The sequence below is a fragment of the Mustela nigripes genome, chromosome X (assembly GCF_022355385.1).
Source record: "Mustela nigripes isolate SB6536 chromosome X, MUSNIG.SB6536, whole genome shotgun sequence".
Lineage (NCBI taxonomy): Eukaryota > Metazoa > Chordata > Mammalia > Carnivora > Mustelidae > Mustela > Mustela nigripes.
In genome coordinates, this window is record NC_081575.1 from 20,136,945 (window position 1) to 20,161,802 (window position 24,858).

Consider the following 24,858-nt stretch of genomic DNA (forward strand, 5'->3'; position numbering starts at 1 on the left):
GGACCCTGAGATCATGACCTGAGCCAAAGGCAGAGGCTTAACCCACTGAGCCACCCACGCGCCCGAGAGCAGGATTTTATATTGTTCATCTACATATCCCAAGGGCTTAGCACACACTGGCTTATAGTAGATGCTCAATACATGTTTGTTGAATGCCTAAAAGGTGTCAGAGGCAATTCAGGTCTAGAAGAGGCAATCCTGGTTAGAGGACTTGGAAAGTTATTTGTCCCTGTTACAGCAAAGAAGGTCCTTGACCAACACAGGTCAGGACCCGGACTGAAATGTCAACCCACTAGAATGGACAAGTGTACCTGCGGCCACTGAGAGATGGCCCAGCCCTGCAGCCAAGTCAGGAGCCAAAAGACACCACAAGAGCAGTCCTGGGTAAGGAGCCAGTATCCGAAGTTGGGGAGAAGCATAGCAACAGGGTTTTCAGCAGGCAGTTCGCCAACAGACAACAGGCTCCCAGCCCCTTGGGTGAGATTCCAGGGTAGGGCATTGGGTAGGGACAACTAGTAAGAAAACACAGCCCTAACCAGGGTACAAGGCAGGCTCCAAAGATGGATCCAGGCAGAAGCCAAGTGATGAAAACTAGACTGGGGGCTTAGCCTGGGATGGAGATGGGGTGGGGATTTAGCCACCTCTGGAGGAAGAGCATTGTAGCGACAACTAGGCAAGACGAGGCAGCCTACTTGTTTGGGTGGGAAGCGCATCTGGTATGTATTAACTTTCACTGGGCTGACGGGAAGGCAGACGGGAGACAGATCTGAATTCACCTACCAGAGGAAAGTGCTTGGGGGCTGTCAGCCTCGGACCCTCTTTTCTGTGGGCTTCTGACAAGAGAGGAGCCTTACGGAGCACCCCTGAAACAACAAATTCTACCTGGGGCTATGGTAGCTATGCCTTCATAGCTACTCTTAGTTGCTTTAACAATTGGACAAGGGGCTTTCACATCCATAGGACCCGACATTCTGGAAATAACCTACAGGACTCCTGCTGGAAAGCCACCAAAAACTCCCAGTGACTCAAAGAGCAACAAACTGTCCTGAATCTTGTGTAGGTTTCCTCATCCTTAGCTCCCCACTAAGGATGCTCAGCTCTTGTCCTTTCACTCAACCCCCAAGGTCATTCTGGCCTCCCTACTTTGTCCCAATCCCCTCCTCTTTACCAATCCAAATGCAACATTTTACTCAATATACAAAATAAGGTCAGTTATTTTTCAATGACTCCTTCCTAATGCTGAATACATAACGCTCTCAATTCCCAGAGCACAGACTCGAACTTGGTGAGGTCATTGTCTAATTTTTGTTCACAAGTAGTTCGTGTCTTTTCCCACAAGATCAGAGGGTTTTTGAACATAGGGACAAATCCTTTTCTTGCTGTTTCCTCTATAGCGCCCAGCACGGATCTGGGGGCATAACAGATTGTTGGCTTGAGCCCTGCCCTCTTCAAGAAATACCACTCCGGGTGTCAGAGACTGTGTGGTAAAATATGAGAAGCAGGATTTAACTACTTTGGAAGCAACTGAGCCCCTTGGGAAATCTATACTTTTTATTTTTAAGCTTTGGGAGATAAGGAGAGAGCCACCTACTCTCGACATCCGGGCAACCTAGGAAATATTTATGAGTCAACATCTCCTTTCAAGACTTCTCTATCCTCCACTTCCATGGGCGCCATAGAAAAACATATCTGGCCTGTATCCCACCCCCTCTGGATGTTTTTGCCCACTGATAGCACTGAGTGACAGCAAATTAGTCCTGAAGAAGTGACTCATATGATTCAGGTGGCATAGAAGGCTGGTAGGGAGTGTGCCTTGGCCAAGTGTACCCCTCTAGGAGGGCGGGCTGCTCTTCTACTCAGCACAGTCAGAAATGTCTTCCTGGAGGAAAGAAAGACATGAAGGCATGTGATAATCTATACAAATTTTATTTTAATATCAATTTGTATGGAAACAAGCAGGTGTCAGCGTTATGTGGGCACGGAAAAAAAGGGAAAGAAAAAACTCCAGTAATGATGGATCTTGTATTTACACCATTTGGTTTCAACAGGGACAGGAAGTCTTACTGTTAGCTTCCTGTGGGAACTCCAGTTTCTGCACCTTTCCCTGCTGCCTCTCAGCATCACGATAGAGCAGGGATTTCTGAGCCTTTAATCGGCAAGCCAGGCACATGAAAATTGACTCCACATTCTGGCTCTCTTTGGGGTCCTTGGCCGAAGTCTCAAACAAGAGCATGTTGTGGGCATCGGCAAATTTCAGGGCTAAGTTGGAGGGCACCTGGATCTGTTCCCTCAAGTCACACTTGTTGCCCACAAGCACTTTGGGGACTAGTGGGGGCACAGCATGCCCATTGCATTCTTGGATCCACATCTTGAGGTTGGTGAAGGATGTCATCTTGGTGACGTCATAGACGAAGACCACTGCATGCACATTGCGGTAGTAATGCTCGACCATGCTTTTGCGGAAGCGTTCCTGACCTGCTGTGTCCCACACCTGAACCTGGAAGATACAAAACCCATATGTGGAGTCAGTAAAGAAAACAAGAATACATAGAAGAAAACTCGATTCTGTTATCTTTTTATTTTTTTAAGATTTTATTTATTTATTTGACAGACAGAGATCCCAAGTAGGCAGAGAGGCAGGCAGAGAGAGAGGAAGAAACAGGCTGCTTGCAGAGCAGAGAGCCCGATGCGGGGCTCGATCCCAGGACCCCAGGATCATGACCTGAGCTGAAGGCAGAGGCTTTAACCAACTGAGCCACCCAGGTGCCCCCGATTCTGTTATCTTAAACCTGGTAAGAGGGACGCCTGGGTGGCTCAGTCAGTTAAGTGTCTGCCTTCAGCTCGGGTCATGATCCCAGAGTCCTGGGATGAATCTGGAGTTCGGCTCCTTGCTCAGGAGGGAGGCTGCTTCTCCCTCTGCCTGCTGCTCCCCCTGCCTGGTGCACTTGCTCGTTCTCTCTCTCTCTGACAAATAAAAATCTTTAAAAAGCAAAATTGTGGTGAGAAGCCCTGGCACAGACTGGCAGAGTGGACATGTCAAAGTGTAGAGAGAAGTTTCTCTCAGGGTTTATAAAATTTTTCTTAAAAGTTCTAGTTGAGGGGCGCCTGGGTGGCTCAGTGGGTTAAAGCCTCTGCCTTCAGCTCAGGTCATGATCCCAGGGTTCTGGGATCGAGCCCTACATCGGGTTCTCTGCCCAGCAGGGAGTCTGCTTCCACCCCCCTCTCTCTGCCTGCCTCTCTGCCTACTTGTGATCTCTCTATCAAATAAATAAATAAATAAAAAGTTCTGGTTGAAAATCTTGAGTCAAAAAATCTTAGGGCGCCTGGGTGGCTCAGTCGGTTAAGTATCTGTTGTTTAAGCATCTGTCTTTGGCTCAGGTTATGATCCCAGGGTCCTGGGATTGAGCCCCATGTCAGGCTCCTTGCTCAGTGGGACCCTGCTTCTCCCCCAGCTTGTATTCTCTCTCTGTGTGTCAAATAAATAAATAAATAATTTTTTTTGAAGTCTTAAGGCTTTTATTTGAAAAAATGAGTGTAAATTGGTGAACTTTTCTGGAGGGCAACTTGGCAATATAATCCAGAACCTTAAAAATACTCAAAATTCTTCAAGCCTATAATCTCACTTCCAGATATCTATATGAAATAGCAGAGATGTGGTCAAAATTCTGTACAAAAGTCTTAACTGCAGTATTATTTATACTTTTTAAAAAACAGGAAATAACCTAAAAGCTCAGTAAGAGAATAGCTAAAGTGTATGTACATATCTATACAATGGACCATTATGCAGACATTAAAAATTATGTTTTCAAGGAATAAATGGTGGAAATTCTCATAAAATATCAGGAATGAAAAAAGCAGGATATGAAGTTTCCATTTTCTATGGTTCCAGTTTTTCAGAAAAAATATTAAATATAGACATATGCCTAGGAAAGACTGGAAGTGTACTTACCAGGAGATTAATGGGTATTTATGGGCCATCGGTGATAAATGGTATTTTTTTTGTATTTTCCAAATTTTCTACTAAAAACATATATCACTTTGTCTTGCATTTTTTGCATGACTTTTTAAAGTTAGTGTTAAAAATCTCACCTCTTAGCTTATTTTAGCTTATTGTTTGGTATATAAAAGGTAATTTAGTTCACTGGATTTTTCTTCTGCCTCTCAGCTTTTGGGATGAAGGCCAAATTATGAAGGAAAAATGCTTATATCAGTAATGAAGTTTCCAAAGATGCAGCTCCCAAGGGATCCCCTCGAATCGACACACATTCAGCCCCATCTATTTCCCTTATACATCCAAAGTCTTGGACAAGAGAAATTCATACTCAGAATGGTGGTCCCAAGGCCCTATATAATTCTCAGTTATTAAAGAGAATTGGGTTGTGGTCACTAATTGACTACTACAGCTCTTAAAACCAAGGATAGCCTTTATTTGGAGTTAGCAGTCAGTCAGTCAGTATCTGGTAAATATAATTGAATCTCTTTGCTGAATGAAGATCTTGCAGGGCCCCAGAGTCCTCATCATTTTGAACACCAGTTTTCATTGTCCAGGCTCCCCTTCATCTCTAGGGACATGACTGCCACATTCCTTTGGCATGATTGTCAAATTCTCTCATTTTATTTTGATTTTCATGTCCCTAGGCCAGACCCTCCTTTCCTCACTGCTGGTCTACAGCAGAGTCTCTTGGGGTCTAGAAGTCTCCACTCCAGTGCTGCTTACATACTGCTTCCAAACTAGCCTTCCTAAAACCCTGCTCCTATAAGCATGGCATCCCCCTCTTCAGGAAACCATGACAGCCCTCTTCTGCACGAGGCATCAAATGGAAAAATCTCCGTCAGAATTTGGCCCCATCCAGCCTGGTTTCGGACTGTTGGGCTACACCCAGTTCATTCCCTCGTGCTAGTCTGTCCTTCCCCAACAGAAACTGGGCACCACCTCATTGCCCTGCATCTCACTCATCCTTCAAGTCTTAGCTCACATCTGCCTTCTTCCTAAAACTCCACTTTTCTCCAACTTTAATTTTCTTTTCTTAAGACTTTCTATTGCACTTTGAGTCTGTACCACACCATTTATTTTTTTTTAAAGATTTTATTTATTTACTGGGGGTGGGGAGAGAACAAGCAGCGGGGGTGGGGGGAGGGAGAAGCAGGCTCTCTGCTGAGCAGGGAGCCTGACACAGGCCTCAGTCCCAGGACCCCAAGATCATAACCTGAGCCAAAGGCTGATGCTTAACCGACTGAGCCACCCTGGCACCCCAGTAACACACCACTTAGAATATATTATTTGTTCTCTAGTTATTTCATCAGTGCCCTTGGCATTTCTGCACCCAAACTTGTAAGCAAACTTGTTTTTCTGCATCAGATCACTTGTCACCATTGTTGCCGTCACCATCATCATCATCGTCGTCCTCATCATAATCATCATCAAAAAGCAGTACTGGCCTGAGCCACCAAAACCACATATCTGCCAAGGTGATTTCAGAGAGAACATTCGACTTTGGTTAAGCAGAAAAACAGGTCCTTGAACACTGATTTGCGTCAGAAAGCAGAGACAGAAAAGATTTCATTTCTTCCACCTTGCCAGTGCTCTGAGCAGGGAGAAAGGGAGAGCAGGCCAGGAAGGGAATAGAGGTCAGTGGGCAGAGAGCGGGTATAGCACAAGAATATCATTACCACTTGGTTCCCGAGCCCCACCCCCACCCTCCAGTAGTCCTAACTCCTGCCTCTGAGTAAGGCTGAATCCCCACCAGCCCTCAGGCATGTGGCAGATGCTTTAACACCATGAGCTCAGAACTCTAAAAATACCTGCCACTAGCAGGAACACGGGTGGGCGTGTGTGAGGTGTTTGGGGCTGAGTAGGTTGGCTGTTTGGCTTTCCTTTGGCTCCAGAATTGTATACCCCATCCAAACTGCCGGAGCTGCGGGGAAGACCCTTTCTGCTATAGACCTCCCTCACCTTTCCAATGCCATGGGGAGCCCTGAAGCTTTCGTTTGGAGGCTCAGAATTTAAACTAGAGCACTGCTCCCACTCCACCTCCTTGTAAGCCCCACCCTAAAGTTCTCTGCACCCCTGTCTATGGCCAGCAGTGAGCCAGTTAGCAGGCTGCTCATAGCAGAAATTCGGAATGGATGGTGTGGCCTCAGAACCATCAATCACAAAGGGAGAGCACAGCAGCCGGACGGCTGCACACAAATGACCTCATTTTGTTTGGGGATTTGGTGTCCCCGTTCTTAGCATCCTCCCAAACCTCCCATCCCTGCCAGACAGTGAAAGCATCTCCTTATGCTTCCCAGGGGGTACTCCTCTCGTCCATTCTTCCTTTCCTGTGGGCACTGTGTCTGCACAGTAGCCAGGGGTGCTGACTGCCCCTTAGCCACACACTGCTCCCCGTCTTCTGTCCTCTCCAAGGTCTAGTGGGGGCGTAGTGGAGGCAAACCAACTTGGGTACAAACCTCAGCACAGTCACATGCTATTACTAGTCAAGTGTCCTTAGCCAAGTTACTCTATCTTCAGTGTCCTCCCTTGCAAACTAAGGATAACCTCAGCAGTCTTGTGGAGATGCTGTAAGGATTAGTGTTGCTTGTAAGTACAAGACACAATGCCTAATACACATTCTCCCTTCCTCCCTGGCCCGAAACCAAGTCTGGTCTGACAACTAATTGAGCAGGTGCTATGGGAAATGCAGCAGCAGTAGCCTTGGAATTGAGAGACCTGGCTTCCATCTCCTTTACTTAGTAGTGGAGTAAATGACTAGGAAAATTAACACACAAGAAAGAGCGTTTGCAAAATACAAGCGTTCTGCAAGTGCCAGTTGTTGCCATTGTCTCAGAAGACCATTGGCCATCCTAGTGGCACCAGTCCTTGGATCCACTGTTCTCCTCCTGGAAAGCACAGTAAGTTTGGTTTCTTGATGACTGGCTAGAGCCAAAGCAAAGGCAGCCACTTGGGAGGGGGAGAAGAGAGTAATGCTAGCAACATGCCAAGGGTGGCTGGGGACAGGCCCCAAGTGACAGCGGTGTTGGAGGAGGGTCGAGGGGCGCAGTGTGGGGAGCTGCCAAAGATAAATCTAGTCTTTTAAACCATCTTCCTGGGGCTATTGCTGCCTGAGCAAGTTTCAGCAAGTCCCCCACCCCTGCACGTGCTCGTAGCTGACATGGGTATTTCTTTTCCCTGGGGAACATATCTGGCATCTTTCTATAGATGAGGCATGAATGTCCTTTTGTTGGAGGCCAGTGGGGGAGGGTAGAAGTAGAAAAAGGGAGACAAATACATCTGTAACCTTTGGAGGATGCCCGAGTGGATGATGGGAAAAGTCTAAAACAAATCTTTTTTGAACTAGCTGGACTGTCCCATCTGCATCTAAGATACACACCCATTCACACAAGAGACTGCCGCAGAGAATGGCAAAGGAGGAGAGAGACAAAGAGAAACTCACGCACAGGAGAGGCAGCAAGGCAGACAGAAAAACACACACTGATAGATAATTAGCCATTAAGTGAACTGGCAGAAGATGGAAGTTCAGAAGCCCTAAGGAAGACATGATGTCATTCTGACTGCAGGCAGCTTCGGAGGGAACACTTAGCTCAGCCTTCGTCCACTCAGTAATGTTACACGGGAAGGTGTTGGTCCAAGTGCTCAGCAGAGGAAGAGAGTCCGCAGTCCTGGGCAGCACCTGCCCACGGCCATGGCTACCTGCAGTCTGCCTGGTCTGGAGGGCTAGGGCAGAGGGGGTGCCCAGCTGTTGCAGCGGGGGGGGCGGGGGGGGAGACCAAACTAGCCAGAAGCATGGGTAAATTCCATGAGAATTTACAAAGAATGGCTGGAAAATTAGTTGTGAGCCTCCCCTCTCTTACCTCCCCATTCCAGCCCACACACACTCCTATTTGGCATTTTCCAGTGCTTTTAGGCTGAGGCAAGCTCAGCATGATTGAGCTAAACCTGTAGGAGATGGACACATCCTGTCATTAAAGGAAGCTCCACTCTTCCTTAGGGGTCGAGGAACGCCTCCACACTTCCTAGGCTGATGTCAGGAAGAGCTATGATCTTTCCTACATCATGCCCCTCTGTGTTCCTGTCACAGGTAACTGCATGGGTTGGGCACACCATGGGACTAGCCCAAATTGCGAGAGAAGAGCACTGGCCAGGGAATGGGGAGACCTGAGTAGTAGGCCTGTTCCTGTGTGATCTTGGGCAAGTCACTTTCCCTCTCTGAGCCTCAGTTTCCTATCTGTTAAGTGAGGACATTGGATTAGAGATTCTTTTTTTTTTTTTTTTAAGATTTTGTTTATTTATTTGACAGAGAGAGAGATCACAAGCAGGCAGAAAGGCAGAGGGAAAGGGAGAAGCAGGCTTCCCGCCGAGCAGAGAGCCTGATGCGGGGCTCCATCCCAGGACTCTGGGATCATGACCTGAGCCGAAGGTAGAGGCTTTAACCCACTGAGCCACCCAGGTGCCCCGGATTAGAGATTCTTTAAGGTCTCTTCCATCTCTGGACATTCTCTGATTCTCCACAAAGGGAGACAGTCAAGGTGCAGAAAGTAGAACCCAGGCACTCAATTCAGTATCTGGGGTGGCGCTGAAGGAGACGTTTTGAAGGCTCCTCAGTTCTAGGGCTAGAACCCTGGGCCCCTGGCCTACAGGAGCCCACAAGGCTGGCTGCCCCGCCTGCCACCCCCAGCTGAGCACACTGCCCTGGGCCAGAGATCGCCCCCCAGAGCAGAGGGCAGCAGTAAAGAGCACGGGCTCTGAATCCATGTAGAAATCCTGACCCTGTCCCAGGGAAAGCACGGTAGTGAGACAGAGAAGTGCTTGGGCTCAGCGGTCAAAGACTGGAGCTCCGATCCAGGTGCCTTTTAGGCAAGGTATTTAACCTACCTTTGGTCTCCGCATCTATAAAATAGGAATGATAATAAAAGTCTGATTTGCATAAGGCAGGTGTGAAGATCAAATTAGACAGTTCATGCAAAGCGCCTAGCGGGGGCTCTTGGTTTAGTCAATAAATATCAGTTGTTGTTATTATTAGTAGTAGTATTATAATGTACTCATTGGAAGCTTTCCTGGATGTTCATGTTAACCAGGAAACACTGGATTATAAATATTGTGATCAGAAGGGGGTGGGGATCCATGGACTGGAGAAACCAAATGGGGCTTTGAAGCCCTAAAAAATGGCTCTGGTAATTAAGAGAGCAGCCCTTAACCCGATAACTCAGTCACCCATCCCCCTGCACAGGCTGGGACCTGGGGAGGCAGCCCAGTAGAGGCCACACCCCACTCTGGGCCGAAGAAGAGCCAGCAGAGACCTCTCCACCTTGGCCTGTGGCTATCTCTGGCTATGGTCTCGGGCAACTTCAGCCTGTCACACTGCACTTCTCTCCCTCCCCCAAATGGGAAAGGCTTTAACAGTCACCTCCTAGCAGGGGTTTAGCATTTGTTCCCTGAAAAACTCCAGGCCAGCCAGAGTGTGGGGCAAAATCTCCTCCTTTCTAGATCATGTGCTAGCTGCTGCGCTCTGCCATCTTCCCACGGACATGCTGCTCTCCCTGGCTGCCTTGGGCCCCGGCTGCAACAGCTTCACAGGGGACAGGGTCACCCCGTCCCCGCCCCCGCCCGTACCCTGAGCTTCTTCAGAATCTGCACTCGGAGGGCCCCTCTGTGAGCAGTGTCACAAGGCTCTGCCCTCTTGAAAATATCATCTTCCCAAAAAAGCCTGTATTAAGCACTTATCGGCACATGGTGTTGTGCTGAGCTCTGTTTCTGGTGAGTCACACCGTCACAGGCTCTTCCCTCTCGGGAAAAAGCCTGGAATCTTTGGCCAAGACTGTAAAATCCAGTTTCGCTAAGTACTGGGGTGTTAGAAGGGAAGGAGTCTTAAAAATCTCTCCAAGGCCACTGGGCAGTGGCCCTCTTCCACTTGTTTTTCCCTCCCATTTCCTCTCCTCCCTCCCTCCTCCAAACTCCCGAACACTTCCTTTTTCTGCCATATGAATTTCAGGTAGATTTATTTCCCCTCTTTTTTTTTTTTTATTTCCCCTCTTTTAAATCCAGAAAACTCTTTGCCTCAATGGGACACTTGATTTTAAGCAAGCAATAGCATTAAGTGTAAAGGTCTTCGAGGGTTTAAGAGCACGTAAGGATATTCCCACTTTGGATTTTTTAAAAAGGCATGTTTTAGAAATTCCAGAATCTCACAACCTTGCATGAAAGAAGTTAGACACACCACAAAAAGTCCAAACGAAGTAAACCTCAACAGAAGAGCCCTAGGAAAGGATAGAGACAGATAGCTACTTTTGACTTAGGAAATGTAGCAATTCCCCTCAAAATGCAAGGGACAAAAAGGTCACTATTTCAAAACAGTGCCCTATCTTCCTGACCCTAGGACTCACTTGTTCTCCAGAGCTCTCCCTTACCAGGACTGAGCTGCCCATCTTCTTGACGTCTAGTGCCTTGGCCCAGTCTCTGAAGCCATTTTAAAACACATTCATTCAAGAAATAATAATAATAAAATAAAACATATTCATTTTAATAATCAAGGACTCCAGAGCTATGTACAGTTCAGAGGGTTTCATTCTTCTCCCTAATACTACTCAGCCCTTCTCTCCACATCACCCAGAAGAGGGGCCTTGGGGTCATTTGGGCTCTTTGACGAGCAGGAGGGATGCTGACCTTCACCTGACAGGGTCAGACCATAGCCTTGAGAAAAGCCCAGCTATGGGCCTAGGGGAGTTGGCCTTTAGTACCCAATGCCTTTTGAGGTACATTCCTGCCCATCATCCTGCCCCCTGTGCTCTCCTGTCACAGGAAGCTGCCCTTGTCATGTCCTCCTTCTGCACATAGAAATATTTCTACATATTGAACTATTTCTGTCCTATCGGGTTTCTACCTTTTCTGAACTAAAGTGAGCATAAATGGTCAGACAAGAATATCTATACTTAGCCTACTTGATAAATAAACTAATGAGGGGGGAGGAGCAAGACACTTTTCCTTGGCCTCCAGATAAGTTGCTCTGCATTTTTACAAAGGCCTGCTGAAGACAATACCAACAGAATGAGTAATGAAGCAGTTCATTCATTAGGTATCACAGACAAATGAAGATATCATTGGCGAGAGACTGCTCCAAGAGAACAAGTTTGTTATGCAGGGCTGGTGGTGTTACGCAGGGCTCTATTTTGAAATAAAGGGGCTCTCATTCACTATGGATTTCTGTCTTTTCCCCCTCTCTAATGCCTCAGGGCTAAGCCCAAGTAGGTTCTCACAGCCCATTCGCACCCAAGAGGTAGAAGAGACCTCAGGATGTGTAAAGTGCTTTGGGATCCATCCCACAGACCAGAACCAAGAGATGCCTCATGTCTCCCTCTGCCCACAGGTGCCACTGCTCCTGGCTCAGGGTCAAGGATGGGATCAGACAAGATTTTTCTGTGGCAGATGTCAGGCAGGGGCAAAGGGCAGGAGTGAAACCACTCCCGCCAGCCCTAAAAAAAAAAAACAAAAACAAAAACAAACAAACCCAAAAAACCCACAAAAAATCCAAAACGGGTGAGGTGGGAATCAGGCCACTGAGAGAGGCGAAAGAGGATCTGAGGAGCTGCCAGGGTCTTGGGCTCAGCCAGCCGCGCGACACCACCACGCGCTGGACGTTTACAACCACCAGAGCGATGCCTCAGCCGAGGCCCCCTCCCAGATCCCTCCCTTCCCGGACCTGACCGTCTGGATCACCTTGATCTTCTCGCCCTCGATTTCCACTGTCTTCTCCCTGAAGTCCACACCAATGGTGGCCTCAGTCTTGTCCGGGAAGGTTCCCCCGCAGAAGCGGAAGGTCAGGCAGGTCTTGCCCACGTTGGAGTCCCCAATCACGATGATTTTGAAGATGCGAATTTGCACGTACTGGTCCAGCGACGAGTCGAGCTCCAGGGACGCCAGGCCAGTGGCCGAGGCGGGCTGCAGGCTCCCATGGCCCAGGATGGGCTGCGCCATCTCCCCCGGACCGGACCCGGGCCCCAACCCCCCTCGAGGGCTCCACACAAAGAAAACGGCCACGTTAGTGCGCTCGAGGCGAGCGAGCTTTGTGCGTGTGTGTGTGCGTGTCTGTGAATGTATGTCCGCGCGTGTGTGCGTGCGCCGGCAACGTGTGCGCGCGCGCGCGTGAAGGGGGTGCCTCTCTCCCCAGGCCCCCCTCCTCCGTCAGCGCACCCTCCTTGCGCCTCACAAAAGCCGGCGAGCGGGAGAGAGATGGAGGAGAGTGGGCCGGCCGCGAGCCGCCTCCTCCTGCCTGCGCCCTTCGACCGGACGCTCGGGGCGGGCGGTCCTTTGGCGCTCCCCAAGCGCCCGCCGCCGCTGCCGCCGCGCCTCTGCCTAGACCCTCCCCTGCCTGGACCCCAGGGACACACCGGAGGGAGGAAGCCTAAGGAGGGAAGGGAGGGGGTGAGGAGAGCGGCACACGCCGCCCCGGGAAGGTCTTCCTTTCTCCTTGCCCCCATTTATGTTATAGGTTGCGGGCTCCCCGCCCCCACGTCTCGGAGCGCGCGGGGTCAGTGGGCAGGGAGCACAGCTGGAGAAGACAAAGAGAGCTGCACCCTAAGGCATCTCTGGAGCACTTCGGCCCCGAAGCGGCACGACTCGGCGCGGGCTGGGGAGGGGCAGAGATACCTCTTTCACCTCCCGCGCCTCCTCGGCCCCCTCCCAAGCCCTGGGATAAAGGGATGCTCTGTCTTATTGAGTAAGCAGGTGCACTCGCGCGCCCTAGGGAGCCAGGGAGGGCGCTGCCAAGACGCGCCGTGGGCCGTGGGGGCCCGCCAGCTGACAGAGCTGGGGGCACGGGGTGTGCGTGTGTAGGGGGAGTTACTGTCTCTGTCACCGACTTGCCAGATGTAGGGGGGCGCGTGCCAGGCGCCAACCTCCCCTCATCACACCACGAGCACCCATCCTCTGAATGTTCAGGAGAGCGGCTTCCATTGGCTGTCGCAGTCGGTTGTGTTTGGCTGGCCAATAGGGAAGTCCCGCTGCCGGAGACGGCCATACGCGGGGTAAGAGAAGGGGGGAAGCTGGTGGTGGCAGCGCCAGCCAAAGGGAACTTTGTTTCCGGGGCTAACCGTTACAGACCCAGGTGGAGGGATCTTGGGACATGGCATAAACCTCACAGTGTCTCCCATAGGATATAATGTCCATATAATCATAAGTCTTCCCAGAATGGTGGAGTTTCTAAAAGAATTGGAAACCCCTAGGAGGGTTCACCCCTCTGCAACTGAGTGTAGAGCAAAGTGGTTGGGTCTAATTTGCCAGAAGCCTGGATTATGCTTGGAAGATGATAAATGAACAGAACTTTCTTACGATATTAGGGGGCAGCTTCCCAAAGCTTACTAAGCATCACACGTCTTGGTGGAGACCTGCATTCCTTCTCTTGAGGGTGATTCAGGTTCAGAATTTACTTGTTTGAAATCAACTTTACTGAGGTACAATTAACATACAATAAAATGCACCCATTTTTAGCTTTTAAGACTTTATCCCTCCTCTCACACATTTCATAGGCAATATTGACATATGTCAGTAGCACCGACATATGGGTTATTTACTAATGCCAGCAGAAGTCAGGGATTCCAGCGGTGCACATGAGCTGCCTTCTTATTTGTGTGTGAGGCTGAGCAGCCAAAGAGACAAACGCGACCAAATACCTTCCCACTATGAGAAAAGCCATTTAGTGACTCGGTCATATATCTGTAAGCAAATTGGAATGTGACTGCTCAGCCAAGTTGAACTTACTCGGAATGGCTGAGAAAATCTGGGGTCTTCTAGTTAATAAGCTGTTTAGCTGAGTTAGCAGACATATTTACAGATCTTTCCCAATATATGTGAGTCACCCATTTCTAAAACCCTAGATTATACTATTCAATATTAAAACCATCTTGGGGCGCCTGGGTGGCTCAGTGGATTAAGCCGCTGCCTTCGGCTCAGGTCATGATCTCAGGGTCCTGGGTTCGAGCCCCGCATCGGGCTCTCTGCTCAGCGGGGAGCCTGCTTCCCCCTCTGTCTCTGCCTGCCTCTCTGCCTACTTGTGATCTCACTCTCTGTCAAATAAAATAAATAAAATCTTTAAAAAAAAAAAAAACATCTTGAGGGGTGCCTGGGTGGCTCAGTGGGTTAAGCCTCCGCCTTCAGCTCAGGTCATGATCTCAGGGTCCTGGAATTGAGCCCCACATCTGGGAGCCTGCCTCTCTCTCTCTCTCTCTCTCTCTGCCTACTTGTGATCTCTCTGTCAAATAAGTAAATAAAATCTTAAAATAAAATAAAACCATCTCAAGAAGGATTTAATCTTAAGTGGGTAATCCAAGGTCATCATTATGAACACCAATTATTATTGTACAGTGTGAATAGCAATCTCATTGTGTAGTATTTCATTTTTTTGATTGGCTGATATCTAAATACAGTTTGCTGCATCATTCTCCTCTGTATTTGTAATGCTCCTGGTGATCATTATCTACAGAAGAATAGTTATAAAAGGTGGGGGGTAACTATTAATTAGGCATACCCACTAGGCAGAATGGAAAGAAGCTTTGGCAACTCATAGCCAGAATCAATGCTAACTTTCTGAGAGATACAAAAATGTTACATCCACATGAGATTGTTGAATCTCATTTGATGTGAATCAGATGTGCACTTCCAGCAAAAACTTGTTACTGAGTCTGAGAGTTTATATTATAGCTCTAAGGTAGAAACACTGATTTCTGGAAGTATGGTATCTCAAAATGGCACCATGACCTTATAATAAAAATAGCTTGTTACTTCTGTGGGGTGAGATTTTGGGGACATTTCACTTATATTTCTGGAGTTAGTTTGTTGTGTGTGTATTGTTCTTGCAAAAAAAGAGATGAACTATAGTTTTTTATTAAAGAGCTTTTTTAAAGAGATTTTTTAAGTGCTTCATTGCACCTATTGCAAAAATAAATGTGCTATACAGCACCTTTTCTTTGTGTTAATTGTGCATCACTAAATAATTGTCTTTCAAATATACCCAGCCGTTTTCATAGGCACCTGATCATCATGATTTTGACAGGGTTTTCCAAAGCCTCTTTCACCAACAGATATGATTAATTTTGTATTCCACGTTTATTGTTGTTATTGCTTTTAGAAATAGCAAGAAATATCAATGTCCATGAGGCCTTTAATATATTAATATTAATAATTTTACCTTATTGTGAAATTGATGTTTTCAATATTTATCCCCCAAAGCAGCCCTAGGTAAAAAGTCACCCATTACCTGCACTTCTGAACATTAAGAGAACCCTGATCTTTTTCACCCAAATAAGACTGTTTCCTGAGTTGAACTTCCTAAAATGAGGTCTTGTGATTTCATTCTCTATCCCTATTCCACTAGAAAAAAAATAGTAACTTCATCACCTACAAGATTAGGACCAAATTCTCTTGCCAGGTCGGCTCTGGCCCCAGAATATTAACTTGTACTTAACTACTTCCTAGTATGTATTCTCTGCCATTATCCCCCCAAAATGTGCCGGGGCTTCTTTGTTTTATACCTCTAAGCCTTTTAAACAGCATGGTGCTTCCTCTAAAATACTTGACAATTATTAGCTCATTTAATTTTCATAACAACCCTAGGAGATTGGTAGATGAGGAATGTGAGGCACAGTTAAGTGACCTGCCCAGGTAATAGCCAGGATTCAACCTGGGCAAGACTGGATCCAATGTCAAGGGGTGCTTAACCACTAAAAATATTACCTTTGGTCCCAATATGTTCACCATCTGAAATGTCATTGCTCCTCCTCCACTGTCCATTTGAATTTTACTATACATCCCTCCAGACACAGGTCAAGCAACACTTGCAAGAAGTCTTTCCTTAGCTACTCCATCCTATACACTTTCTCTTGCTCTGGCACTTTAAGAAACCCTCCGTATTGTTTAAATGTTAATATGTGTCATCTCCCCAACTAGTAGCCACTTCCTATACTTTCCACATGCCCCAAAGACCCTTTCATAGTATAGTACAAGTGGCAAGAACTCACTAAATACCTGCTAAATGAATATGTAACCCCAAACTTTGAAAAAGGCCTATGTTTATGCTTTGAAAAGAGTAAAAACATTTATTTCCGACTTATCTTACATTTGGAAGAGTCAGAACACCTATTTACACTCAGCCCCTCACCCTACTCCTCCCACAACTCAAAAGCCCTGCTTAGAATTTCTCTGCAAAGGACAAATTCTATTTACCAGCATCCTTGCTCTCATGCGCAGAAGCCATAATAGTAAGAAAGTACCGCATCCCCTGATACAGCATCGAGGAATAGAATTGCACAATATAAAAACGGTACGGGGAAAGAAAGCAAGGAATGATTACTTCTAGAAAAAGGGGCTAGGTGGGAAAGTGCCAGTAATTTGCAAAAGACGGAAGTGCATTCCAAATCTGGAAAGCCAGGTGTTCTGGCTTGGACCTCATGGAAAGAATGGAAGTGGAATATAGCCAGAGAATCCGGAAAGCTTAGTACCTAGTAGCCTAAAACAGGAGAACAAAATGCGGTACTATGGCCAAGCTTTGTAAGGTGTTGTTATCAGTTCCCGCCCTTGACACAGCGGCAGCACCGGCCACAACCGCCACGCAGAGAGGCCGCATGGCTCCCTCCTTGGACAGCTTTCTAAACTCACTCAGCGGAAAGCACTGCTACCAAGCCGTGGAAACTTGCTAACACCTCCCGCCGCGGTCTTTGCAACCGAGCTGGCAGCCAGGCGCAGGCGCAAATCTCTCGCCGTAAGAGCCAATCGCAATGCGGCGCTGAGTATTACGCCTGCGCACTAGGCCTCCAGCCGCGCTTCCCCTTCCCCTTGCTCTAGCAGGCCAATTTAACTGGCCAATGCCCTCCCGGAGCTGGAAGGAGGAGCCTGCGTAGAGTGCGTGTGAGGGGAGCTGGGGGGTGGAACGGGCTGGGGCCCACGGTGTTTGACCCGTTGTTCGGTCCGTGAGAAGAAAAGCAAGGAGGTGGTACAGAGTACGGGTTGCCGAAATGTTCCGGTGTGGAAGCCTGGCAGCAGGTGCTTTCAAGCAGAAGCTGGCACCCTTGGTGCGGACAGTGTGCGTCCGAGGCCCGAGGCAACGGAACCGGCTCCCAGGTGACTGACCCATTCCGGGCAACCCCAACCTCGCAGACCAAGGGCCTGGGTTCCGTAGGCTCCCTGTGCCTCGTAGTCCTTCCCCCTGCCTCCTTCCCGGGAAAAACTTAACCCACTCACAGCCGCGTGAATTCTGAATTGGCGGGATCCAGACCATGAGTTTCGCAAGCCGTGCCGACCTGACCTTCAAGGGATTTGAACCCAGTAGTCCACTTGAGGCCTTTTCCTGGTAGGGTTTGCTCTTCAGGGGTAACAGAACAGTTGGCTTTCTCGTATTGTCCAAGATCACCTCCCGGCCACCTCCAGTCTGTCTTTTTAGAGCAATGAGGTCAAGTAGACTTTGTCGTTTACTGATTGCGAGACTTGAAACACGGCATTTAAGCCCGATGTTTTAGTTCCTTCTGTAAATGAGTATATTACCTGTTCTGCTTCCCAAACTCCAGATGAGATCCATAGGTTTGAATGCCCTGTAAAAGAGAAACAGTGCAATTCAAGTAAGGAGTCAGTCGATTGTGCGCCAGACACCAGGAGAGTCGGCCCAGAATTAATCTGAAACGTCTGGTCCTTGTAATTTTTGGTGGTCTTTAATACTTCAATGAAACAGTTTGCAGCATGCATTGTATTTGCTCTCCGTGAAGTTGTTGCACCAGATTTTAGAGCTGGAAGGGATTTTGTGGTAAAGCTCAACCCACTCACTTTATAGATAATAAAATGGAGACACAGAGAGGTGAAATTATTTGCCCAAGGTCACATACCTAGTTAGTAGGTAGAGCAAAGGATAGTTTGCCAGTCTTTTGGGTCCCTAATCCATTTGCCACAACTTTACATGCTTCCTAAATTTTGACCTCAAAAGGTTAAGAATGCATCCAGCTCCCCTTTAGCCCATCGAGCATGAGATATCCATGAACTTAATCTTGAGCATATGTTGGGCTTGCTCATTTTCAAACTGCACAACTTAGTGGGGATAATGAATTATCCACCTGTAGGAGGTGCTGGGTTTTTTTAAAATCTATTTTTGAATGACCACCTGGGGACATTCACATTTGCAATGTCAGAAGTTATCCTTGAGGCCTTTCCAATGTGGAACCACCTTCTGGGTGCTTTAAAAATAAAATGTGGAAAATACTCCCTTTGAGGGTCTGCAAATATGCATTTGAACAGTTTTTCCAGTTGCTATGCCTCAAGAAGACGTTTCCTAATGTATCTGAGGACATACCCTAAAACAAATTGTTCTTGGAACTTAAAAACCTCTGCCTTAGCTTTTAAATTAATATCCCATCTATGGTGTCATCTGTATGGATTTTATGCATTGAAATGCACTGAAATGATAGTGCTCTATATAAGCTGTATAGAAATTTACACAGAAACTTAGGTAACCTGAAGATTTTCATCCATACTAGCCTTTCAGACTTTGTGTGCTTATTTTGATTAGAACTCACAACTTTTACCAGCGCTCTGAAGCCTAACCAAAAGTTCTTATGTAAATAAGTATGGATTTTTAAAGTTATCTTGATTTATTAGATATTTGAAGGTGGTTGGTGATATTAGAACTACTGAAAAATACAGACTCAAAATGGTTTTTTCCACTGCATGATTTTGCTTGAAGACAGTCTGCTGTAGAATATATTTTGACTTCTTGACATAACCCATCCATCTCTTTGCATACACTTATTCTTTGTCCTTTGGACATCATAGGCCTTTAGAAATGGGCGGGATGGGGTTACAATTCAAAAAGAAATGATTCTGTTATTTTTAGGAACTAACCCTGTTTTGTAGCTTGATTAGTAATTGCTTATAATCTAATTTCTTTTTCACATTGTAGCAACTGCCATATGTTTTTGCATAGATAAGGGAGAGGCGCTTTTTGTTTATATGCCGGTTCCCCTTCTCTTTTTTCTCCTCCCATCTCTAATTCTTTGTCAGGATGTTAGCAAACTTGACACCCACCTTGAAACGATCTCATCCGTATCTGTCAGCATTGTCAGATTCATTTTCATTATACGCTGCCTTTTGCCTTAAAACCCAATTGTTCTTATTTGTTTACTTACTTTATTTGGATGCTCTGCCTCTTTCCAGAAATGATTGAAGGCAATTGATAGTGACTACTTTATGTCTGCATTGGGCACTGAGGAGCAAATAGGTTAAGTAATAGATATTTTCTGTTCTGTGGTATTTTATTTGGTTACCAAACATTGTGCTGCCCATGTGATCAAACTGATCACTGACCCCTGACCTGAGGGTCAAACGTTTAAACATTTTTCTCTACTCAGAATACTTCTCACCTCCCTAAGAAGGAAACTGGATTCCTCGTGGGCAAGGATCCAGACTCCTGGGAACTGCCAAATGACACTTTTTTCCCGAAGCCTAGAAGCCCCACTTTTTCTGCTGAGGCAAAGCTTTCCAGAAGAAAATCTGTGGCAAGTCAGCCTTTTCTGCATCCAGTTAATAAGTTGTATTTTCTAGACATTTCCTAACATTTTAAGGGAGTTGCTGCATATTGTAACTTTTTTCTAGATCATATTTCCAAAAGTTACCTGGCCCAGTAAATCAAGTAGAGAGCTGACCCCAAACCTAGTGAATGAGAATGTCCTGGAAAGAGCCCTGGGAAATTTTATTTTAACAGGCCCTTGATGTAATTCTTATGATCAGGCAAGTTTAGAAAATTCTAAGGCTTAAACAGATTGAGCAACCTTGAGTCTCTAGTGATTTGTATTAAGCCCATTTTCTGATACTCAGAATAATGGCAGCCATTGTCCCCTTCTATACTTACCTGAGACCAAGGATTAGGTCCTGTTTTTGTGTCCTCAGTGCTTTGGATAGTCTCTGGCACATGATAAATTCTTAGTAGCTGAACCCTAGTACTGTGAAGGACTTAACTTTGTAGAACACAGTGAGATTGCCTTTTTGTCATCTAAGTCATTTTTCTTCTGGTGCCTTTATTCAGAGTGGTTCACACTACACTCTAGTTATTACTACAGTGATTCATCTAAAATAACAGCAAGGGTGATGCTAAAGAAAAGTTGGGGAGATGATAAAGGGATATAGTTGCTACATTCCTTATAGAGGCACATAGTTACAGTGGACAGGTCATGTAGGCTTGTCCTGTTTTGTGTTTTATCCATCTCAAAAACAGTTTGACATTCAGAAAACAAGACTGAAGAGCACATGGACCTCTTAACTATTTGAGAATCCTAAGAGCCTCGACTGTGTGGATGTTATTTCTGGAAAAGGCTTTCTGGGAGTATGAAAAAAAAGCAGGAGATTATGAAATCTACAGAAATGAACTTGCTAATTTAGGTACTATTCTAATGCTAGTCACTAGTGTTTGAGGTTACTAATTCATTGTTAAGCAACCTGAAATAAATGAGACCTGATTAAACTTCTTTGCAAAGAATTCTTCAAATGTGCAGTCCTTATCATAGAATTGGAAGGAATTTCTGTTTCCTTCCTTCCTTAATTAGTCCAACAAATACTTATCAAGCAAACACCTACTATGTGTTAGGCACTCAATACAGTGATAACAAGAATTGAATCCTTGAGCAATATAGTGAGTATAGACAGCAATACTGTATTAGTCAGACTTCCTAAGAGACTAGATCTTAATTATTCCAGCCACTAAAAAGAAATGATAATTATGTGATAGAGGTGCTAATTATTGCTGCAGTGGCAATCATAATATAAATGTGTCAAATTAAAAAAAAAAATTAAATCCCAAGCGTGAGGAAGAAAGTGCCACCTCTCTGTGTGGTCTTGACTGTGGAAAATCTAAAGGAGAATCTAAAAGAATGAGAAGTCAAGGAGTGAGTTGGCTTCCCACCTAAGCAAGACAAGTGAAAAGACATGTTTAACCATGATAAGAAGTTTTCTAGAATCTTGAAGCAATGGGGGAGTAAAAGAAAACTGGGGGCGGGAGGCAGGGACTATAAACATCCATGTAACACTGACCACCTCTTACAAAATTAAAGTCACTTGGTAAGTATGTAAAAATTCCGTTTCTTTTTTTTTAATTAATTTTTTAATTAACATGTAATGTATTATTTGGCCCAGGGGTACAGGTCTGTGAATCATCAGGCTTACACACTTCACAGCACTCACCATAGCACTTACCCTCCCCAATGTCCATAACCCCCAAAAATTTGGTTTCTTAATAATAGTATATTACATTTCTTTTCAGGCAGTAGTTTAAATGTTAACCAATTTACTTTTTTAAAAATTAATGTACTTTTAAGTGTCTTTTTTTTTCTTTTTGATAAATCAAGGCAGAAATTGCTGAACTCGCCCAAATCTACACTCAGTTTTATCTGTGAAAAGCGAGCACAACCAGAATAAACATACTAGTATTACATTAAAACAAAGTTGTTGCATCTGGATTTAGGATCTTCTAGAAATTTTTTGAACTACTTATTTTCAGTAAATAAACTTGGGGTAGAGATGGGAGAACACAACTAAATTCATGGAACTAAACCACGTTGGATTTTTTTCTACCCAGTTTCATTTACCAAGCTCTGAAAGTTGTCAGTCTCTACTTCTGGTGCTTAATCATTTTATGGGTTTCTGAAAATCAAAAGCTTGCCCAGATCAAGATAAGCTTCTCCATCCTTGCACGTTTTCATTTTCATGACTTGTTATTTCCAAATATAAACCATTTTTTTTCATGTGGTGATGAAGGATTCTAAAGCAGGTAAGAAATAAAAATAGTAAAGAAAAATGCATTTTCACTTCTAAGGGTGTAGGTTTATAGTCTCTTTTCTGTAATTCAGAAATGAAAATAGAACTAAAAATCAGGTTTTTATAACTCATTTGCCACTGAAGCCTGACCTAAACTGGACAGAAAGGCTCCTTAAAATCTTTTGTTCATCCCACTCTGAAATTTTTCATGGAGACATTAATGTGTGTGATTGATATATATACTTAAAACCAAACAATTCTGAGTTCTGGAATATCCATGTTCCCAAGGATTTCAGGTAAGAAACTGCAGACCTGGTTTGGACCTGTTTTTACTCTTCTGTGCCCTGAAATTGTGAAAGCAAGGGGGAAGGCTCCATATTTCTAATATGAAATGCTACTTCTGTTGCCTATTCTGTTTACCTTTTAATGCCTGGTCACACCAGGAATCTACCTCTAGACCGTTGGTTCTCAAAGCAGGATAAGCATCACCTGGGAACCTGTTAGAAATGCAAATTCTTGGGCCCCCATTCTAGATATCCTGACTCAGAAACTCTGGAGGTGGGTCTGGCCATCTGTGTTCTAACAAACACTCCAGAGGGTTCTGATACATGTTCAAGTATTAGAACCACTGCCCTCTATCAGGATTGGCAAATTGCAGCCCACAGGCCAAACCCACGTGCTTTTGTATGCAAGCCCCTTGAGCGAAGATTGGTTTTTTACACTTTTTAAGTGGGTGAAAAAAATTAAAAATAACTTTTGAGACACATGAAAATTATTTAAACTCCACATTTTGGTGCCCATAAAGTTTTACTAGAAGACAGCCGTGCCTGTTCATTTATAAATTGTCTGTGGCTGCTTTTGCACAACATCAGCAGAGACCATATGGCCTGAAAAGCTGAAAATATTTACTATCTGCTCCTCTACAGAAAGAGTTTGCAAACCCCTGCTCTAATTCATAATCAACTTGAGGAGTATCATAAGCAGAGAAGGTAGTACTGAGACCTTCCTTCATTTCCATGTGTGAGAGTTGTTCTAATCATCAGAAATTCTTTAGTTCATTGGAAAAGATAAATCCACTTAAATTTTTTTTTTATTTTGTGCTTTAGCATTTCTGTCTTCAGGATACGTTAGCTTTCATTAAAGACTGAACTGTGTCCTGGTTAGGTTGTGTTGCAGGGTTTTACTATTTTGTGCAAGGTTTGAGCCAGCTCTTTAAATTACCCCTTACATGGTGATTATAATGCCCCCAGGTGGTCTGTAGTTAACTTTTTGTAGCTGTTCAGCCATCTCTCTGTGATTACTTCATTTATGGTGAGGATGTGAAGAGAGAAGTGTTTTGATGAACTGCCCATTTGTTTTTCATTATCTTTTCTGGGAAGCTGTGAATTTCCTCCCTGGGCCGCATTAAATTATACTCCTATTAAAAACTCCCAACAATTAAAGTGTGTGGAATCTGATATCTGCAGTTATTTGTACAGTTTTGATTACTTTTTTTCTTAGTCATTTAAAAGTGAAAATCATGCAGCCTAGGCAGTAAGTCTTTACGTGTACAATGCAATGCCCTCTAGTCATAAACATGTATTAACTATTTTATTTTTGTATGTGTGTGTGTCTTAATAAATTGTGTTCCTTAGGCAACTTGTTCCAGCGATGGCATGTTCCTCTAGAACTCCAGCTGACAAGACAAATGGCTAGCTCTGGTGCATCAGGGGGCAAAATCGATAATTCTGTGTTAGTCCTTATTGTGGGCTTATCAACAATAGGAGCTGGTGCATATGTAAGTAGAAAAGCGGCTTGTGTAAAGAAGCTGCCAAACAGCTCCCATTAGTAGACTCTGTACTACTCTGCTTTAAAACTTCTGCAACTAATTCCCCTTTCTCCTTTTGGAAAAATTTCCAAAAGCCTTCTTTAAAGTGCCTACTGTCTAATAATCCTGTGAGAGCCAATTTGGGAATGACTGAAATTTAATCTCCTGTTGGTTAGCTTTGCTCTTTTCACTTGTCTTTTTACTCATTACTTGAAAGCCACTGTGTTTTCTTAGATTTGACTAATCCACAAAATTGTACCTTTTTCTCTTGGATATGACATACTAACCTGTGAATAGGTGAGAATTCACTGCAGCTCCTTAGCACAATATTTGATTTCGTCCCATTCATTAAATATTTTATTTTTTCCTCAGCTTGGGATAGATATTAAACAACAATAACAACAGCTTTCAGTCCAAAATATTAAGTCTTCCTAAAAGAAAAGCTATCCCTGAATCTCACCCAAAGAATCTCACCCAAAGACTAAATTATAGAATTTGGCCTAGTATCTCCAATTTTAGAATGGAATCTGTGTGAGGTGAGAAATACGGTTTTAAATGCTATGTAATAATAACACAGTTATATCTCCTTAAATGAACTCTGAGCAGCTTAGTTGGTCACAGAGGAATTACTCTGTGGTGCTCTTTTCTTTCTTTCTTTTTTTTTTTTTAACTTAGCAGAGTTTACTGTGACTAAGCAGGTCAGTCTAAAGTTGGAGCATGTAAGGTTGAGTGAACCAACTTAGATAACAGCTAATAACACCCTTGATTGAAGGAAGCTGTTTGTTTCACTCCCCAAGAGCAAGTGGTTAGATACCATTATAATTTTAGTTCTTTCCACATTGGTAAGATGGTGAAATTATCTCGTTCCTTGGTCACTAGGTTATAAAACAGGGAGGTGAAAACGACTTGAAGTTACGTAGATTGTCATTCCCTCACCTGACTCCCAAATGCACAAAGAGACAGTTTTTGCCAGTTGTGAATCAGCCCAGAGTAAGCAGGTGAGCTCTGGCCACTAACAGACTCTGGGGAAGTACACATCCTCCTGCAGTCCTGGAGCAGCACTTTTTTCTTTTGTAGCACAGGGTAACCAAAAATGCTTCCCTGCCTTTGTGTTGAATGTTTCTTCATTAATACTTAGTGCTTTTTCTATTTCCTTTTGTTTCTTTCTTGGCCTATCTTTACCTACAGTTGTGCAGTGTCATCATCTAGGATCCCCTTCTAGATCACTAGCGTCTACAGGTGCTTCTGTGAAAGATGGCAGCAGCCTAGTATACTTCTT

The 24,858-nt window shown here is 45.0% G+C and overlaps 2 protein-coding genes across 3 annotated transcripts in view; one reads left to right on the forward strand and one right to left on the reverse strand.

Moving 5' to 3' along the window:
• Nucleotides 1-1,910: 1,910 nt before the first annotated feature.
• On the reverse strand, nt 1,911-12,341 carry RAB33A (RAB33A, member RAS oncogene family). 2 transcript variants are annotated; one of them, XM_059384843.1, is made up of 2 exons: nt 11,699-12,341; nt 1,911-2,497 (listed from the first exon to the last, which is right to left on the reverse strand). In XM_059384843.1, the coding sequence occupies exons 1-2, from the start codon at nt 11,966-11,968 to the stop codon at nt 2,042-2,044; spliced, it is 726 nt and encodes a 241-aa protein (XP_059240826.1). In that variant the 5' UTR covers nt 11,969-12,341; the 3' UTR covers nt 1,911-2,041. The 2 variants fall into 2 exon arrangements, with proteins under 2 accessions (XP_059240826.1, XP_059240827.1); XM_059384844.1 differs by having other exon boundaries at nt 11,711-12,324.
• Nucleotides 12,342-16,855: 4,514 nt separating this feature from the next.
• The window catches only part of AIFM1 (apoptosis inducing factor mitochondria associated 1), a 36,316-nt gene continuing 28,313 nt past the window's right edge, over nt 16,856-24,858 (forward strand). The window contains exons 1-2 of the mRNA XM_059385173.1: nt 16,856-17,104; nt 23,407-23,549. Of these exons, the coding sequence (XP_059241156.1) occupies nt 16,999-17,104; nt 23,407-23,549 (249 nt within the window). The 5' untranslated portion in view covers nt 16,856-16,998. The remainder of the gene's footprint in view (nt 17,105-23,406; nt 23,550-24,858) is intronic.

Bases quoted from the DNA above. Each gene is read 5' to 3' on its own strand.
- RAB33A (XM_059384843.1), bottom strand. From the start codon at position 11,968: ATGGCGCAGCCCATCCTGGGCCATGGGAGCCTGCAGCCCGCCTCGGCC. The intron at 2,498-11,698 runs GTCAGGTCCGGG...TGTATCTTCCAG, and splicing joins AGATCAAGGTGATCCAGACG to GTTCAGGTGTGGGACACAGC.